The sequence below is a fragment of the Eumetopias jubatus genome, unplaced genomic scaffold (genome assembly GCF_037043125.1).
Source record: "Eumetopias jubatus isolate StellerSeaLion01/CBP00866 unplaced genomic scaffold, mEumJub1_p1.0 scaffold_5, whole genome shotgun sequence".
Lineage (NCBI taxonomy): Eukaryota > Metazoa > Chordata > Mammalia > Carnivora > Otariidae > Eumetopias > Eumetopias jubatus.
In genome coordinates this window covers 40,015,027-40,035,400 of record NW_028274811.1, presented here as the reverse complement: position 1 = coordinate 40,035,400, position 20,374 = coordinate 40,015,027, and the positions used below count along the sequence as shown (strand labels likewise).

The 20,374-nt window shown below is 39.8% G+C and overlaps 1 protein-coding gene across 1 annotated transcript in view; it reads left to right on the top strand.

Annotated features, from left to right (window-relative positions):
* Positions 1–20,374, top strand: part of JAKMIP2 (janus kinase and microtubule interacting protein 2) — a 158,009-nt gene that overhangs the window by 119,615 nt on the left and 18,020 nt on the right. The window contains exons 11-19 of the mRNA XM_028119073.2: positions 1,408–1,491; positions 2,177–2,239; positions 5,167–5,265; positions 6,901–6,999; positions 8,766–8,819; positions 9,727–9,792; positions 14,361–14,429; positions 16,299–16,376; positions 18,339–18,542. Of these exons, the coding sequence (XP_027974874.1) occupies positions 1,408–1,491; positions 2,177–2,239; positions 5,167–5,265; positions 6,901–6,999; positions 8,766–8,819; positions 9,727–9,792; positions 14,361–14,429; positions 16,299–16,376; positions 18,339–18,542 (816 nt within the window). The remainder of the gene's footprint in view (positions 1–1,407; positions 1,492–2,176; positions 2,240–5,166; positions 5,266–6,900; positions 7,000–8,765; positions 8,820–9,726; positions 9,793–14,360; positions 14,430–16,298; positions 16,377–18,338; positions 18,543–20,374) is intronic.

Genomic DNA, 20,374 nt, shown 5'->3' with positions numbered 1-20,374 from the left:
TTTCGGCTCAGGTCATGATCTCAGGGTCGTGAGATCAAGCCCTGCATCGGGCTCTGCGCTCAGCACTGAGTCTGCTTGAGATTCTCTCTCTTCCTCTGTCCTCACCCACTCTCGCTTGCATGCTCACTATCTCTCTAAATAAATAAGTAAAATATTTTTAAAAAAAAGAAATGCAAAAATAGATAATATAGATGAATGAGTATCATGAAAACAAAAGATTTGATACAAGAAAAAAATAGATTGTACTCAATGCTCATTTAAAGTTGAAATAATTCTTAGTGAAATTAAGCTTGGGTTTTTTTTTTTTAATCTACTAAAGGTAAATATAATCTTCAACAGTCCAAAGACATATTCTCCTCCCAATGAAGAATAAGAAAAGGAGGAGCACCTGGCTGGCTCAGTCAGAGCATGCAATTCTTGATCTCAGGGTTATGAGTTCGAGCCCCACGTTGGGTGTGGAGATTACTTTTAAGAAAAGAAGAACTGGGGTGGGGGGGTGCCTGGGTGGCTCAGTCAGTTAAGCATCCAACTCTTGATTTCGGCTCAGGTCATGTTGTCAGGGTTGTGAAATTGAGCATCGGGCTCCTCAGTAGGGAGTCTGTTTGAGGTTCTCTCTCTCCCCCTCCCTCTGCCCCTCCCCGCCCTCTCTCCCTCTAAAAAAAGAAAAAGGAAGGAAGGAAGGAAAGAAGAAGAAAAAAAAACGATACCTGCCATTGCTGACTTTACTCCACATTACACTAAAGAACCTATCGAGATCTTAAGATAAGTAAAAAATATGTGTATGGGCAAAAAGCAAAAAATCCACTAATTTTTCACAGAAAATAAGGTCCTATGTAGGGAGAATACAAGAGAATCTGAAAACAAATGAAGTAAGGTTGCTCCATAGAAGATCACTGTCCAAAAATGCTGATATGCACACTCACCCCCCCCCCACACATACACATCATTCATACATACATACATCTGGATCTAGATTTAGATTTAGGGCAAAGTTGGCTCTGAAAGAATGGCAAGTTTTGGGAGAGGCAAAATGGGAGAAGGATTTCCAGAAGAGGAATTTATTCAAATAAGAGAGAAGTGGAGGGTTACAAGGCATATTTAGAAATAAGGAGATCACCAGCAGATCGGGGTGAACTTTGTTGATGAGTAGTGGGGAAAAGCTTGCAAATATAATGGGAGTTCTCACATCTCACCTAAAGACTTTGAATTTTAACCTGATGGTAAAAGGAACCATGGAAAGTTTTAGGCAAGAATTTCGATCCTAAAAAGAGTTTTAAAAGGTTCTTTGATCATAGAAAAAAAAAATTTTTTTTCTCCCTTGTTGAGTTCTGATCAAGGAACATAAGGGGAGGAAAAATACTGAGTTACCATTTTACTTACTGAGTTCTGGAATTTTGATTTCACTAGGCTCAAGAACAGCTCCAAGCAGAGGTGCTAAGGTATAAAGCCAAAATTGAAGATCTGGAAGCGACTCTGGCTCAGAAAGGGCAGGTAGGCATCAGGTTGCCGGCTCTTCTGCAGTTGCACACAATCCCGTCCGACCTGTCCTCCAACCCCTGTGCATGGGCCGCACCCAGGACACAGCTTGGCTCTCCACAGTGACCTTTCTCAAACTCTGTCAGAATGTTCAACTCGATGTTTCTGTCCCTGGTGTTTTTCTGGCCAGAGCGTGAACCCCCCGCTACAACACGAATGAGGTTGGGCAAGAGAGAGAATGGCAGATGAAGAGGAACCCCATACAAATAGCCTAGAGTGGTCACAAGCTGCTGAGACAAAGACCCGCCCCTCAAGCTGCATTCTTTGCCTCTATGCTACATTTATGGTTCTGCATTTTAATGTTTTCCATCCATATGTATCTAGCCTGTGTGCATTCTGACCCTTTTCACTTTTTGCCTGTGTGGTCACTTCTGAGTCCCCGGAAGGCTGGTCCTGGATTATTCAGACTGAAAAAGTTAGAGTTTAGTGAGTGTCGATGAGAAGGGGGTGAAATTTTCCTGGCAACTTTGGCCCCGATGTCTTTTGAAGGAGCTGATAACAAGGGGTGGGTGTCATTTAGCAGCCATCGGCCGGCCAACAAACTGGGTGAGAGGAGACAGCTCTGGCCAAGTGGTTTTTCGACACAGGCTCTCCCGTGCCACTCTGAAATGCTGACTGCGCAATATTCTTTGTCAAACAGGACTCACACTGGGTAGAAGATAAACAACTTTTCATTAAGAGAAACCAGGAGCTTTTAGAAAAGGTATGTTGGGCGCAACACCCTAGTGGGGCAGAGGAGATAATGATGAGAGATCCAGGAGCAGCAGGGGGTCCCCTCAGGAGTGGCACAGGGGCTCGGGGAAGGGGAGGCTTTTCTGGCTCTGTGCTCTCCCCTGCTGCGTGCTCGACTGCATCCCTGTCACCGCCATCACCATCAGTTAGTGGCCCGTGTGCATGGCTCTGTGCTGGTGTTGTGCCGACTCGAGAGGTTGTGATCCCTGACGCCTATTGGTTTGCTTACCGTATATATATATATATACTGTCCGTGTCCTGTACACATATATATATATACACACACCTACACGTGCACACATCCTATGTGGTTGGCCATCTACAAAAAGCACGCTACGAATAGGACTTGTTATTTTGTGCAAGGCAGTGACAGACTACGACTCCAAGACCACGCTGCAACCCAGCATAGACTGTCACTTTTAATCGTTTTGCTAATCTTGGCTATTTATATACAGATACAGATACAGATACAGACATAGATACAGATACAGATACAGATACAGACATAGATACAGATACAGATACAGACATAGATACAGATACAGATACAGATACAGACATAGATACAGATACAGATACAGACATAGATACAGATACAGATACAGACATAGATACAGATACAGATACAGATACAGACATAGATACAGATACAGATACAGACATAGATACAGATACAGATACAGATACAGACATAGATACAGATACAGATACAGACATAGATACAGATACAGATACAGACATAGTTACAGATACAGATATATGTGTACTTTTTTTTTTAAATGGGAGAACATTTTAAAAGATGCATCCAAGGCACAAAACAGCGTGTCCCGGAGGTTGCTCAACAAATCAAGAAAGCAAAAGCATGGTGTAGGCTCAATAGATACAATTAATTTGGTTATCTGAACATAGGGTTTTGATTGGGGCAATGAAATACAACAGAGGTCATTTTAAGTTTAAGGTGGTTTTGTCTTTAGTGTTTACCTTCCATAAATCTAGTGAAAAGATTACAAAATAAATCATGCTTGGGAAAAAAACAGACTTTGAAAGCCCATTTGAATAAGCAAAGTAATTCTGTAGGTTCATCCAGTTGTTATGTAGGAATTATTTTAGGATTATTTCTACCAATGTTCAGTAGCCTGGGCAAGTCAAAAATTAACCACAGCACTCTTGGAAGCAGGAGAAGGGAACGAAGATGCTTTATCCTCCCTCCCCTCTGGTCCAACAGAGTCCTTAGCCTACCTCACTTTCTGAATGACAAGAGACAGTGCACATGTATAGAGGGCGGGGGGACGGGGGTATTCCAGGATTGAGACCTGGCACTCTCAGAGAGGTGGGGGTAGGGGGGTCCCTATAAAGAAACTTCATCACACATTAGTCCTGGTCTGTGGATTGCAACCTGTGAGCCACTGACCTAATTGCCAGTGTTAACTGCCAGAACCAGAAATCTCCCCAAATATCCCATCTCGGATCCAGATTCAAGATTCTAGGTAGAATCTCTTTGGGATCTAAGTCAGTTTCTTAAAACTTTTGAAAGTTCGCGTGACCACAATATCTGAACGTAAATCTAAATCTAAGTGTAAAAAAAACTTGACTGCATTGATTAGTGTCACTAATATTTCACTATTTCCCCATCTTTATTTTCCTATAATTTTTCTATATCTTGAGGCTATGAGAAAAAGAGGTTTTTAGTAGTCTTAGAGATGCCCAGTATTAAGTGTTATTACATTTCTTTACACCTAAAAACTAATTCCCATTACATCTTCTGTCTGATTTCTTTCAGTCTTGACTTCTTTGGGATAAATGGGGAATTAAGGGCCTCAAGCTTCTATGATTAAAAGAAAACCACAGTGACAATAAAGCTAAACATCCTACTTCAAGTGGGTATACTTGGGAAAGTAAGATTCATCCAATGATAAAAAGCCCCTGGGTTTTTGTTTCTAAATTCAAGATTTTAAATAGTTCCTGTGTGTAAGGCCCACCCACACAGCTAAAATCCCAAGGCAGCCCCAAACCTATTACAGATCATGAAAATGTTTTGATCCCTTGTAGACCTGGGCCTGTCTTATAGGGTGAGGCATGTTTTATACAACTAACTTAATTCCACGCTTCATCAGGTTATAGGAGAAATCTTACAGGAAAATAGAGGGAAAAGGTGTCACTTCTAAATGGGTGGACAAAGGAAGCCTCTTTTGGTAGGGAATGTTAGAGTTCTGTGTTCAAGGAAGCGTAGCAGTTCCTCACACAGAAAAGGAAATGGAGGGAGCCCCTTTTAGGCAGAAAGATGAACAAAGACACAGCTCCTGGCAGTCAGTCCACAGGGTAAAAGGGGCGTTCTAGCTTCTTGGGTGCGTATGATCACATGTGAGTGTGTGTGTGTGCAGAGATGACCATGAGAATATTTAAGGCCAGAGAGCTAGGTGCTGACCAGAGTATGAAGGTTTTTGAATTCCATATTGACAAGTTTGGCTTTATTCCGTGGTTAACTGGAACGCAGTAAAGTTTTGTATATGATCAGAGCTATTTATATAAAATTTTTCTGACCATTTGTAACTCCGGAAACAAGAGGTGTCGGTCTCCACTATGTACACCATTAAAGGCAGTGCCAGGACACCGTCCCTGACCCACAGTACTCTCAGATTCACTACTCAGAGGGTCCCCAGATGTTATCTCAATGAATGCAGGTGTCTTATAGCATTTTCCTCTGTGACACAAAAAAGTCAACCCAAGGATAACTAGAAGGAAAGCCTAAGGCTTATTTTATTCACATCTACTTGGGATTTTTTTTCTCATGGTCTGGATGATTTATTCACCAACTAAATGAGTGCTCTCCATGCTTGCTTTGCTAAATTGTAGACGGTTTCTGCAATGTTCACCTAACTTGAGGATTTACTTTATTAGATAGAAAAACAGGAGGCAGAAAATCACCGGTTACAACAGGAACTACAGGATGCCCGAGACCAGAATGAGCTGCTGGAGTTTCGAAACCTAGAGCTAGAAGTAAGGAAATGATGATAATAATGATAATAAAAATAATTGTAACAATTAACTTGCACTGAACACATCCTATGTGTGAGGTGCTAAATTAAGCATTTCAGATGCCCACTCTCATTCACCCTCACAACCCTAATCGAGATTTTAGAGATGAGGCCACTGAACTTGAATACCTTGCCCAATACCTGGGACTGTAAGTGATAAAGCACTGATGCAAGTCAGAATTGTCTGCTCAGGAAAAAAAAAAAAAAAGAATTGTCTGCTCAGATACTGTACTTTTCGTCACCATTGCCTTTAAGAACAAGAATGAATAATTTTTAAATAATTTACATAATAGATTTCAAACTTCATCAATATTTCATAGCTTTAAAATAATCATTTCCATCCTTCATTGAATTCTGACTCATAAAAATGTTACCTCAAGAATTATATTTCAGATTGTGCTATATACAAAAATATTTTGTTATACACTTGAATTCATGAGTAAACTTTTTTAATCTATAGTGCACTTATGCAAAAGGCTAAGAAGCAAGGTAACTTGTTTTAGGAAATACCTTGGTTAACCTGACCAAATTTCACTCTTTTTTTTTTTTTTTAAGTAAAACATATCAGTCAAATAAGATTTTAATTGTATCACACAGAATCTGGCCTGGGGGGCACCTGGCTGGCTCGGTCAGTAGAGCATGTGACTCTTGATCTCAGGGTCATGCGTCTAAGCCCCATGTTGGGTGTAGAGATTACTTAAAAAAATAATTAAAAAAAAACAGGGGTGCCTGATGGCTCAGTCAGTTAAGAGTCCGACTCTTGATTTCAGCTCAGGTCATGATCTCAGGTTTGACATCGAGCCCCATGTTGGGCTTCACACTGGGGGTGGAGGCTGCTTAAGATTCTCTCTCTCTGCCCCACCCCCTTTCCCTCTCTAAAAAAAATAAAAATGAAAAAGCCTGAGTTCTTTGGGGCACGCGGGTGTCTCAGTCAGAAGAGTGTACAACTCTTGATCGGTGGATCATGAGTTCTAGCCCCACATTGGGGGTAGAGATTACTCAAATATTTTTTTAAAAAAAGAATCTGGCTTAGAATCTGACTGGATGTATGTGGATACGAAAGATGAGAAAATTTCCCATGTGATAGCTCTGTTATTTTGCCAGGAGTTTCTTTTTGAGGTTTTTTTCAAATTAGATCTGGATAGAGTTAGCAGTTGGTGTTCCTCAGTGAGGAAGAGCGAAGTCCTCTTTAGTAGCTCATGTATCTTCATCATAAAACTTGACTGGATTGAATATGCAAAAGGCCGTTAGCAGCCATAAAACTTCATGGTCAAAAGACCATTCTCTGTGACACCTGAAAGCTCTAAATATTCATATAGTTTAAATGGGAACTTCACTTCCGACATTTCTCTGACCAAAAAATTTGCAAGACTGAATGACACCATCTATAAATCTTCTACCATACCTCTTAGTTGATCAGTCAGTTCTTTTCCATTAAATTTAAGCATGAACATCTTGAGTTTGATTTTTTTTTTTGCCACATGACATTGATAAACTACTGCAATAGCATAAAGAGAGAGCACAGACAACTGGTTTAGTGTTTAATCAGTTGTTGCTTTTTTTTTTAATTCCCATATATTCTTCACTGTATTTCAAGGAAAGAGAGAGACGATCCCCTCCATTTAATCTACAAATTCACCCATTCTCTGATGGTGTGAGTGCTCTACAGATCTACTGTATGAAAGAAGGTGTCAAGGTAGGCAGATACTCAATTTTTTATGTTTGTAAAAAGTAGAGAAACTGGGAATTGGAAAAGGGGAGTTTATTCATCACTTTTGTTTTTCAGTCACTGGATGTTATTTTGATCCCAACCATGTAGCAACTGAAAAGTCGCATCTAGGTGCCAGGCTGGTTCAGTTAGTAGGGCGTGCCACTCTTGCTCTCAGGGTCGTGAGTTTGAGCCCCATGTTGGGCGTTGGAGCCTACTTAACATAATTTTTTTAAAAAATTATTTAAAAAAAGATGTGTGACAGATGTATGAATGGTAACAGCAAAGAAAACAGGAAATCATGATTATTTAGAACAGAGTAGGGTAAAGAAGATACAGATTCAAAATATTAAGATAATTACCCTTAATTATCTAGGGGAAATATTAAATAACAAAATATCAGTACTTTGAGAAGCACATTTCAAGTATAGCAGATAAAAAAATATTTGTCGAGTCCCTTTGTTATGCTGTCTTAAGTGCTGTGGGATTCATAATCTTGGAATTTTGGTGGTGGAAGAGACCTTAAAATCATCTAGCCCACCATCTCTTTTGATTACGTTTAATTTAGGGAAGATTTCTCTTTTGGAAGGACTTATGATTTCTAACGTGTTGTTCATTTAGATAAAATGTAATTCTGTCTTTAGGGATATTGGGATCCATTTTAAACATTAAGGTTGAATGGAGGTGGCCCCATCTCCTGGAAAATATATTGTCCTTCAATGTAATGCAATCACATGGTGGGTCTCTATTCCGCAGGGAAAGCTGGGAAGGCTCCCGCTGTTCCTGGTCTCTCCTTGACCCTGTGCATGGCCCTCCCTGCTCCCACTCTGAGCTGCCAGATCATACCTGCTTTCGTTGCCTTCTCTCTCCCTCTCAAACTCCCCCTTCCTGGTGGTAGGGGTCTGGTTGTAAGAGGAGAGAGGTGTACTAATGAAGTAAAAAGTGGGAGGAACACTGGGTAGTAAAATTGCACTTCCTTGTTTTCCATCCTAAACCTCTTTCAGGGTGTTTAAACTTCTGTCCTTCCTGGGCTACCCCAAAATTTGTAAACCAGAGCAGTTTGTTGGGTTTTTTTTTATTCAGCTCTAATTAAATGAAAAGGGCTTCTACTCTGTCTTTTCCTTAGATACTTTTCTTAGATAAATCACAAACAACCTATTCTGGTGGATGAAATTTATATGTAGGGGAACTTTTTCAAATGGAGTTCAGCTGCTTCAAACTGACTCAAGAGATATAGTTAAATGAGCTATTTTCCACAGCATGAAATTAATGCTAAAAAATGGAAGGTACTCTAGTTTTCTGTGTGGCAATCAAAATCTCAGGCAGGTCAGAATTCCATTAATTAGAATGAAATTAGTTGATTATATTTATCACTTGTTACTTTTCTTTATACCTACAATATCATAATTCAAAAAAATTGGCAATTAATAAGAAAAAACTTTAATGAAAGAATTCCAAGTCCTTACTATATCCTAGACTCTTTCATATACCATCCCTTTATCCTCAAGATCAGCCTATGAAGGAGGTATTTTGCAACTGGTGAAATTGAGAATGAACTGCTGTTAAGTAGTTTGCCCAGGTTCACACAACTTGGAAGAAGCAGGGTGAAAACATTAAACCACGTGTGCCTGATTGAAAACAACCCAAGGAAGTATGGGTCTTAAAATGTTTTCTCAAAGTTACAGGTCAAGCAGTGATAGAATAGTAAGCCACCTTTGTGTCTTTGATTTGAATGTGTCTCCTTGATGTTGCAGGATGTGAACATCCCTGATCTCATAAAGCAGCTTGATATCCTGGGTGATAATGGGGTAAGTAATGAATTGATTAAGGGCAGTAAATATATGAATTTGCCCAAAGAGGGGCAAGAAATACTTGCTAGGGCATCATGTGTAAAATAATAGCAAGTGAGAACCCACGTTCACTTAAGGATGTAGCTCCTTGAAGAGAATCAATCATTTATCAAACAAGTTGGTTGAAGGGTTGTAAGGATCTCTAGAAGGCAGTGGCAGAAATGGGAACTTGTGAAGTGCTTTTCATGGGCTGGTTTCACGTTTGAATGCCGACCACATCTGCAGTGATTAAAGCTAATTACTTTCTCTCTGTTGCCTGGAGCCATCTAGCGTGAAATTAATCAGTCATGCAGTTGCAACTGCTGCTAAATAGTAGGGTTGGTGGCAGCCCCATAAAAATGGACCAGGAAACTATAATCTCTTTTCTTTCTAAAAACACCTTCCAGGCAGGGTCAAGGCATATTAATTCAGTGGGAGGAACATTCATTGAGATAGTATGTGAATGATGCATATAAGTTGGAGGAGTCACCCATTTTTTTGCCTTGAAAACTCATCAAAGGAGAGAAGAGAATCAATTAAATCACATCAAACCACTACGAAAAAGATTACTTGTTATTTCATTTTGGTTTCTGCTTTTCTCATAACCTGACTATTAGCTAAGTATGCTCACAGTGAAACACAAAAGCAAGTCAGTATTAGAGATATAAGAAAAAAAAATCACATTTAATGTCCTTTTACATGTTTTGAATGGACTTATTGTTAAGAATTGTAGAATAGAACATCTGTTATGTTACATACATGTATCTGCGGTAGTATCTATGGTAGGCAGTTAGGCAGATAGTGCAAATATCGTAACAGTCTTCAGCTTATTTTCTTTCTTTCTCTCTCTCTCTCTCTCTCTCTCTCCCTCCCTCTCTTTTGGCAGAACTTAAGAAATGAAGAACAAGTGGCCATAATTCAGGCCAGCACTGTGCTGTCCCTGGCAGAAAAGGTAATATATCAAACTAACATTCAAATCATCTCAATGTCTGACTTCACACCTAAAGAGCCAGGTAGGGTTGAAGGACATTCTCTTTGCACATGACTCTGTGTTACTGAATACCTAATAAGTATCTTTTTTTTTTCAGGGTGATAGAACCCCTATAGAATGAGAACACACAAAAGAAAAGTCTACACACTGATCTGGGGTGGGTGGATAATTTCTTGCTTTGTAGTCTCAAAAAATGGAACACTTTCTGGATTACATTATCCAAACAATCCCTCCCAAGCTGGGACTGTGACAGCTGTAAAGAAGGGTTTTGTTGAGAGGTGGTAAAATGGCGCCTGGCTCTTTTTATGCGCTCTTCCCTGGCTGCGTACACACCAGTTGTCCCCAACTGATTCTGTAATTCAGTGGTGGCTCACTGCAGTCACATTCAGAAAGCCCAACCTGGGGACTGGCAGAAGAGCAACACTGAGTGTGTTCTGGCCCCCTTGTGTCGAAAACTGGTAAATGGTAGGGAGAGAGACAAAGGAAAGAGCCAAGTGGAGAAGCTTGATGACTGGCTGTGTTCAGGGTGTCACGAGAATCAGCACTTACTTGAGAGGCTCATGTACATGGTTGGATAAAATGACAACTGTATAAATTCCTTGAGATGCTTTCTTAATTCCTAAATGCATAAAGAGTTTGTTATAAATTAAATGAAACCATAAACAAGCAAGTGATCTCCTTTCTCCAGTCTGAAGTAAGGGAATCCTCCAGGTCAAATGATTTATTGAGTTACTCAAACAATACCATGACATAAAGGGAAAACAATGTAGGGAGAGGCAAGGACTGCTATAAAATAAAAAGTTACTGAAGAAATATTAAAATGATCCTTTTTTGGATCGGATTCAAGGACACCAAGTGTGGAAGAAAGGATACTTTGCTGACAGCTGGGGAGATTTAAATATGGATCAGGAATGATATAACAAAAGGAGTTCATGTTCATTATACAAGGTATAAAAATGGTCTTTGAATTAAGGATTTTTTTTAAAGGCCTTTTCTGTTAGGGATATATACTGAGGTATTTACATGTGAAATGATATCTGGGATTTACTTTGTAAAAACCTTACTTACTTTATGCTTTAATTACAGACGTATCACTCTCCCTCTCCACAACAAATTAATAGCACCACATTATCTCTAACATAAGGTCCATAATCCAGAACTTGCCATGAGGGCCCCGAGGATCTGGCCCTTACCTGCTTCTCCAGGATCCCACTTGTTTCTTTGGTCCATAGCAAAGGTCCGGCCATACACAAATCCTTCTGGGGCCCCTGTCTTCTGTCTCTGTCTCTCTCTCTCTCCATCTCTATCACTCTTTCCATCCCTTGGTCCTTTACACTGTTCTCTTTGCTTAGAAGATATTCCCTTTTTCCTTTTCTACCTTGGTCTGGCTAAATCTGAACCATAAGACATGCCTCTGTGTGGGGAAGCCTTCTTATTCACCCAAGCCCAGTTAGGTGGTTTTTTCTCTGTGTTTCCACAGGGACTTATGCATCTGCTACTATGGCTTTTAACAACTATAACGTGGCTGCTCATTTTTTGCTGTTGTTATATGCCCCCCAACCACCTACCGCTAGACTTTAAGCTCCATGAGGGCAAATATGGTATCTGTTTACTCCACTTTGTTTGCCTAGCTTTTCACAATAGCTCAGCACATCTAACAGGTAGTCAACAAATGTTTACTGAAGGAGTGAACAAGAGACCGTGAATGTCCACAGGACAGTGTTCTAGTGACATCCAGTTGGATGAAGAAAACACAGTCTGTATTCCCAGGTCTGCTACAGTCATTTGACAGCAAAAGCCAGAGTGTCTCATTCAGTTGGACTCATAAAGGCTACAATTCTTTATTGCAAGAAAAGTCACCTTAGTTTAGGAATACCAAGAAAACTTGCCTTTCTGTAAAAGGCAAGGATTCGGGACATGAAGGAAAGGATAGGGAAATGGAAAAGGAAATAGGAATAGGAAAAAAGAAAAGGAAAAATAGGTCTGTGTGCCTTGCATTTACTTAGATTGTTGGAAGAAAATCTTCCATTCCCTGCCCTGTGTGGCGTGTGGTGCAGCTTGAACTTGACCATAATTAACACTTGCATAGTGCTTCTTTTGCACTTGGCACTGTTCTAATTGCCAAAGTCTTGGTATGACTGTTCTATGTGAGGAATTTCATATATGAGGAATCCGAAGCATAGAGAAGGTAGATAACTGCCCCAGTCACACAGGTAGAAAATGATGGAATCAGGATTCATACTCAAGCAGTCTGTTTGCAGAGTCCATGATCTTCTTAACCACTGTACCCAAATTCCCCTTAAGCATCCTATTGAAAGCAAGAGGTGCCCTATGTGGAGCCCATAGGACCTGCTCTTTTAGAGCTTTGGTGAATTAGTTTGTGCCTCCACTTACCTCCAGTTGAACATGTACAGAGTGATGGCAGTGTGCTTAGCACTGAGGATCTAAGTGAAAGAACCAGATGCATAAGACACAGGCCTGTCCTCAAAGTGCTCATAGTCTGGGCAATTACCTTTTGTGCAGATCTTTACAATTCACAAGTTTTAAAGTCACCTCCTACCTTTGGGATTCACAGATGAACATTTCTATCTCCCAGGAATTCTAAATGTCAACCTTGAAGCTTCTGATACTGCAACTTTGAATAGCATTCTGCTGTCTAGGAATATAACCTATAACCAGAGATTGAACCTAGACACATTTCCAACAAGTAAATCCTCTTGTGACTTTGTATTAAAAATAGCAAGAGCAGGGGCACCTGGGTGGCTCAATTGGTTGAGCGTCGACGCTTGATTTCGGCTCAGGTTATGATCTCAGGGTCGTGGGATCAAGCCCCACATCATGCTCCACACTCAGCAGGGAGTTGACTTGAAATTCTCTCTCTCCCTCTTCTTCTGTCCCTCCCCCTGCCTGTGTGTGCCGCATGCTGTCTCTGTCTGTCTTTAAAAAATATATAAGAGCTGTGACCTTAAGTGAGAACATGAGAACATGTTATGGGCCAGGTACTGCACAAATCTCCTTGTTGTTGACAACTGTCCTATATTCACCCATTCTTTGCATTCTACACATGAAGAAACTGAGATGTGGGCTTCAGTAACTTGTCCTGCATCACAAGTTATAAGCGCTTCAAGTCAACACACAAATCTATATCTGGAGCCCATGACTGAACTGCTTCAACTTACTGTACTCTTAAAAACACTGTTTACAGGAGAATTTGTTTCTCAATGATAAATGGGCAGCAAGTGAAAGGAAGCATTTTAATAAAGCATGATGGTATACAATTGCATTATGAGGCTATTTACCCATGATTTTGACGGAAATTTGCTTCAAGGGGAAACCACGGGTGTGTGCAAGAACTGAGGGAGTAGCCCCTCCAGTCTCCTCGGGGAATTTCTTCTTTCCCCTAAGAGGTTATTGGACATGGTGTCGCCTTGTGAATGTCAAGGCCTTTGCATATAGAAAAAATGCTCAGTGCATCACATAATTTATCACAAACTGAAAAAGAAATGTCTAGTAGTGAGGCAAACTTCTAACAGTGTAGAAGTACAAAAATAAATGTTAACCAAAAACTAGAACTTATTGGGTACCCAGTACATGCAATCCACTGTGAATAGTGCCTAACATTAATTGAGTCCTTTAATCTTCAAATTATTAACCCTATTTCATAGAAAAGAAGGTCAAGGCTTAGATGAGACAATCAAGGCCACACAGCCATGAAAAGCTAGAATTGGGATTAGACCCAAGGTAATATGCCTTTAGATTATTACCCAAGGTAATATGCCCCCACGATTATTATGCCCAGCTCCCTCCCTAAGGGATAAGCTTATGTTTAACTTGGGAGAGACCCATTATAATAATTTGTTCTATTAAACCAAATATGTGGCAAGCTCATGCCATATTATTCAAAATCTAATTTTACTCAGGGTGCTGATCAATGTTAACATCAGTGCCATGTAACAGGATGATATATTCTAAGTGTTAGGAAAGGTAGGTTTTTTTAATGTGATTAAAATGTCTCCACTCAACAAAAATGATTCTTCAACACTTAGCTGTAGGCAGTTTCAAACACTGAAAAACTGCCATTTCTCCAGTCTCACCTGGCCTTCTTTCTTTTATCATGTTTCCCCCAACCGTGGAGAACTGGATGTCTCTTCTGCTTGGAATCTTCCTGTCATTTTTGCCTAATCATCTCTCTCAAATTCATCAAACTCAGTTGCAGTTGTCACTTCCAAGAAAGCCTCCTCTGGTGTTCTCTAATGAGGGCAAAAAAACATGTGGGTCTTATTCACCATCAAAGCCCTAGTACTTAGTGCAGTGCCTGACACATGGTAGACGTCAAGGAATGCATTTGCTGAATGAATGAATGAAAAATGATATTTCCTGAACTAAGAGATAAAATGCACCAAGTTTTCACTTCAGTACTCATCTGCTTCCTGAGATATAAGAGGAAGAGACAAAACAACTCAGTAGACTGCACGGCATACACCATGTCAAGCAATCATGTAGACTGTTTTGTCTTGTTTACTCCTTAGTGGATCCAGCAAATTGAAGGAGCTGAGGCTGCCCTACACCAGAAAATGATGGAATTGGAAAGTGACATGGTGAGTACAAAGAAGAGGTATCAGAAAAATGAAGAAAACTTGACAAGGCAAATGGAAAACAACCATTTTCTACCAGTTTTATCTGGCACTGATGGAAGTTTGCACCTTCCCATTATTTTGTGTACAGACTATGGAACAAAATTCCTGGAAGTATCCCATAAGTTCAAGTTATATTCTTCAAAAATATGTTGTGTTTTTTATAATATTTCTAAAACTAATGCTGAAGAGAATTCAATTAGGTGTTTTTTTCCTTAGGCTAAACAATTTTTCCACCATATATGGTCATAGTAAAAAGTACAGAAATGATGAATGTAACTCTGATTTTAAAAATCTCCAAACCACTTCATGCTCATTAGGATGGCCACTATCAAAAAAACAGAAGTTAGATGTTGGTGGGGATGTGGAGAAATTGGAACCTGTGCACTGCTGGTAGGAATGTGAAATGGTGTGTGGTTGCTAAGGAAAATACTATGGTGGTTGCTGAAAAAATTCAAAATAGAATTACCATCCAATCCAGGAATACCACGTTTGGGTATATGCCCAAAATAACTGAAGGTAGGGTCTCAAAAAGATATTTGTACACCCATGTTCAAGGCAGCATTATTCACAATAGCTTAAATGTGGAAGCAACCCAAATGTCTATCAGTGGATGAATGGATAGCAGAATGTGGTCTATACATACAATGAATATTATCCAAGGTTTTAAAAGGAAGAAAATTGTAACATATGATATAACATGGGCATAATGCTAAGTGAAATAAGCCAGTCACAAAAAGACAAATACTGGATGATTCCACTTACGTAAGTATCCAGAGTAGTCAAACTCCTAGAAAGTAGGGACGACGGCTGTCAGAGGCTAAAAGGAAGAGAAATTGGGGTGTTGTTGTTTAAGGGGATTAGTTTCAGCTTTGTGAAATGAAAAGCATTTTGGAGATTAGCTGCTTAACCATGTAAATATCCTTAACACTACCAAACTGTACACTTAAAAACGGTTAAGAGCGTAAAATTTATGTTGTGTGTGTTTTACTACAATTAAAAATTTTTTTAAATCCCCAAGCATAGGAATTGTTGATTATAATTTATAGGAATATGTAGAATTTTATAACTGTACTGTCATTAGTATTATTACTACTAAAAAACAGGTAGTGATTCCTATCAGGTTAGGGAATCCTATAATAAAAACAACTTGTATTTACATAGTATGTGACAGCTCACACATCATTTGCTTATATTTTACATGGAGTTTCTATTTTGCCAAAAGGTTAGACTCTGAAGTCAAAGCATGTGACAAGAACCGTTTATCTTAAAAAAAAAAAAAACCTTGAAAAAGGCAGGGGAACATTAGGTTGAAGTCTCAGCTCATCCAGGTTTTCTGGCAGGAGCAAAGCGCTCTCATTAAGTGACACCCCCATTCTCTAAATCATTATCCATCTTTGTGTTTGCTAGTTGTACACAGATAATTTTGAATAATTGTTTTATTATACCACTGTGCATTCCTAAACATTCTTACAAAAATAGACTCTCCCAATATATTGGCACCGATATACTTACTAGTTACTAAGTTACCTTGTCAAAATAGAATCTGTTCTTAACCATGTACTCTTGGATTCGCAAAAAAATCCTTTAAAGCATTCCATGTGGATTGGTCATTATATCTTTTATACTTCTTTCCACTGATTTTCACATTCCCTGTGTGAGGCTATGAAAGTTGAACTATTTCCCTAACAGACAAAATCTATGACCCTACAAATGCTAGTGACTTGTCTTGCGGTGGAATTCGAGAAAACATTAATCAGTACAATGTATATATCACTTCCTAGTAAACTCAATTGACTCTTTCTATTTATCATTATGGCCCCCTTCTTATAGGAACAATTCTGCAAAATAAAAGGCTATCTAGAGGAAGAACTAGACTACAGAAAACAAGCTCTCGACCAAGCATATATGGTAGGTACAGCAGAAAGACACCCAGAGTGTTCACAATTCTCTACTGCAGAGTAAAGCGTCCTGGTTCGTTTGTCGTGCCAAGTGCTTGAATAGACCACGACATGAAGCTCATTTATTCTGTGGTTTCTAGTTCCGGTTTTAGAACATATACATCCCTACCTCTTTCCTATTATAATAATCTTACAATACTTAATAACTATTTAATTATGCTTCATTTAAAAAATTAAGTGTATGTTATTATAAAATGCTTTAATGAAGGACAGATCGGATGGTACTGTGGATTAAAGAGAAATTTTATTAAATCAAATCCAATGGTGTGGGAGCCTAATGTAGTGATAGAATGATAGAGCCTTTAAAATGTCTGTTATGTACATTTTTACCTCACGTATTTCTCCCAACAACCCTGCGAGGTATAGGTAATCTGATTATTCCTATATTACATATGAGCATATGAGAGAATGAAGGCTTGGAGAGTGAAAGAACTTTGCCTGACAAAGCAAGCAGGTAGGGCTCAGGTCTGACTCCAAACCCTGTGGCCTTCACTACCGTAATCCATCCAGCCACAGTAGGGAAGGCTCTTCGGTAAATGGGCTGTGCCTTTTTCTCTCCCGCAGAACATTGTGCTGACTGAAGAGCACATTTGATTCATTCCCCATACCAAACTCATAACACATTATTCCTAATATTGGACTACGGCTTGCCTGTCTTCTTTCCATATGCTGCACCCCCCCCCCCGCCCCATTAATTCACAGTACTGACTTAAGAGAAAAAGACCACACTTAAAAGAGGAATATCTCGAGTTGTTAGTAGAGGTTTTTATAATGCTTTCCTGGAGGCAGCCTGAGTCACTTTGGGGATGAAAGTGAAGCACTTAGCCCCGGATTGTAACAAAGATGAATTAGTCTTCCCTTCCAAAATGAGTAAGAGATTCGGAGCACCACTTGACGGGGAAAGGAGAAAATGAGAGTTGGTCCCTGGAGAATCAAGAAGGAAGCACTCCCCCCCCTTCCTACCCTTTTATCCTTGCCCCCTCCACCTATACATGACAGGGTTCAGCTGTGCGTTCATGCGAACCATGACTGAGTACTTGTTCAGACAACCACATTTAATGTTAAAAAGAAGAGATCTGCTTAGTCCAGCATAAGAGCTAGGAAAACACCCCTTACCCAGGCATGACCATCCACCTCTGTCAAAGTCACAGGGGGTAAGATTGTAGGTTTGGGCTGCTATCTCTGAGGCATGTTAAAAAAAAAAATAACTGGGATATAAGAAGCAGTAGACTCTTCATCTAAAACAAGACCAAAGAGAAGACCAAGGAGGCATTTTATAGCTAAAGCAGCTGTAAATCTCAGAGTATTAAAGAACAATCCAATTCTGAAGACTCTAGGCCACTTTTAGATCATATCTCCCAATTTGTATTTTAAGATGTGGAGACTGTACAGCCATCTTCAAGTTCATAGGTGTGTCCTGTGGAAGAGAGGTGGCCTTTTGTACATGAAATATATCTCCAGTTTCAAGTATTCCAACTTAGGCCACTTTTCAATGCTTATTTCTAAAAGTACAGCCACCATGATAGATGTCTAAATGTCTGAAGGGCTGTCAAGTGAAAGAGAGACCAAATTTATTCTCAGCTACATTTGGGAACAGAAGGATATACAGTTCTTATAACAAAGTAAGGACTTCCTCAAAATGAAATGGACAGGATCCCAAGAAGAAGAACAAATTCCCCATCACCAGAGAAGTTCACATATTGTTAGCTCGATGACATTTAGGGAATCTTACAAAGGGGATTATCAAAATGGTAGTTAGGCTGGACAAGCTTTGAAGTTTATCATATTGCTCTGATCCTGTAAGATTACAATGGTGCGTGACCCCCGCCCCCATACACACAGGTGTCTCTGTTCACATTCCACACATCAATGCTAAGTTCCAAAGTTAGACTTTTCTAATTCTGTTTACCAGAGGATCCAGGAACTAGAAGCTACTTTGTACAATGCTCTGCAGCAAGAAACTGTTATCAAGTTTGGTGAACTGTTAAGTGAAAAACAGCAAGAGGAGCTGAGGACAGCAGTAGAAAAGTTACGGCGGCAGATGCTGAGGAAGAGCAGAGAGTATGACTGTCAGATTCTTCAGGAGAGAATGGAGCTCTTACAGCAAGCCCATCAGGTGAGGACTGAGTCACTGCATCTGTGTAGGGTTGGTACTAAGCAAATGGGACTTAGTACTAAGTACATGGTACTGAGTATGGGTGTGGAGAAGCCCAGGAGCTATAAACTATTTTCAGAGAGTAAAATAACTATTGTTTTCCACCTAGACTCAGAGACAGGAGGACAGTTTCGTAATGATTCAGTCTTAAGAAAATTGGCATTTCGGAAGCATTGCATACTGCTGCCATTTTGGGAACTATTTTGTCATGAAAGACCCTTTAAATCTCCTGGAGCCTGATTAGCTCCCTTATGCAGGGAAGCAAGATTCTCCCCAGGACAGAAATAATGCCTCCAACCTGTTACTCACCCCAGTCCATAAGCTAGCCTGATCCAATAATCTGAATAGGGTAAAGGAGAACAAGGGCCTTTTTCTTTATTCCCAGAACAAACAGCAACACCAACAAAGCCTGGAAGCTGCCGCTTACTTACTGGCATTTGCTATGTCAGGAACTAAACTTACATCATTGCATTTAATCTTCACAATAGCCCAGTGAGGTAAGTATTCTTATGATCCCAATTGAGGAGATAATGATACTGATGACAAGAGTGCTTCAGTTTGCCCAAGATGACCCAGATAGCAAGCTCCAGAGCCAGCATTACCACTCAGGTGGGCATGACTTGAGGCCAGTGCATCTAACCACAGCACTACACTGTCATACACAGCTTGAGTTATCTATGATTGACGGGACTCATCTAGACCAGCAAGGCTCAAGAGACACTCAATTTATAGCCCAAATTCTTAATTCCAACTCTTAGTTCATGTCTTAGCTTGACAGGTGAGGACTAGGGCCCTGGTCAAAAAGCAGATTCCAAAAGAATTCCAAAATTGGTAGTGCCAGGCTGTCGTGTTTGGTACTAAGAAGCTGAGTATAGAAGTTGACTATAGAAGAAGTAAGAATCATGTGGTCTTCAGAGTTCAAGGTGAGTGGAAAAGGAACAGGTTATTTTATGACACCAATAGGAACGGTTTATGGGGAATATGACACCTAGCCTACCCCCTATGTAGCCAGGAGTTCTGTGAATCTTTATAGTCGGACAGATTATCCAAGTCAACAGGGGAGCTCTGAAGCTGTTCGTCCTGGAGATGGTGAACGCATGCATGTTTGTTTCAGTGGCCCTTCAGATTCCATCATAAAGCTCAGGGTTTTGACCCTGGAAAGGGTTTTTAAATCCTTTAATAATAGACTCCCTGGCATCATTAGTTGGGGAATGAAAGTGTCCTCTGCATAAATTTCTTATGCTACAGTAGCATTTAATTAATTTCAACAAATCAGGAGTTGTACCATGGAACCACAGCAGTGTTTATCTTTAAGATGTACAAATAATTATCTGAATTTATTTAGATTAAAAGCTTGTCATCTCTTTTGAGTCTTTAACCAGCTAAGGCGATTCACTCCCAAAAGACATGGTTTTGTTTGCTTTAAGTTATCAGTCTGAATGGATGGTTATGTTATATTTCTAAGCCTCAGAAATTCCCATTGAAATTCTCTATCTCTCAAACAAATGTTCACTAGAAAATGCCTTTTCTAGTTATTATTTCTTACTCTTTGCCTGCCATTGTAATCAGTAGTTCTGATTTAAGAGAATTATTCCAGAAGGTCTTGGCCAGAATTTGTCATATATCAGTGTATGATCCGGGTAGATCGTAGAGCATATCACTAACTATTCATGGGACATTTGTGTTTGAATGTTTCACTTACGAAACAGATCTAAATATTCATTCTTATCCTTACTTCTCCTGTCTTTCCCCGGCTGCCTGCCTTGGTCAGTAGAATTACCATATCCCAAAGC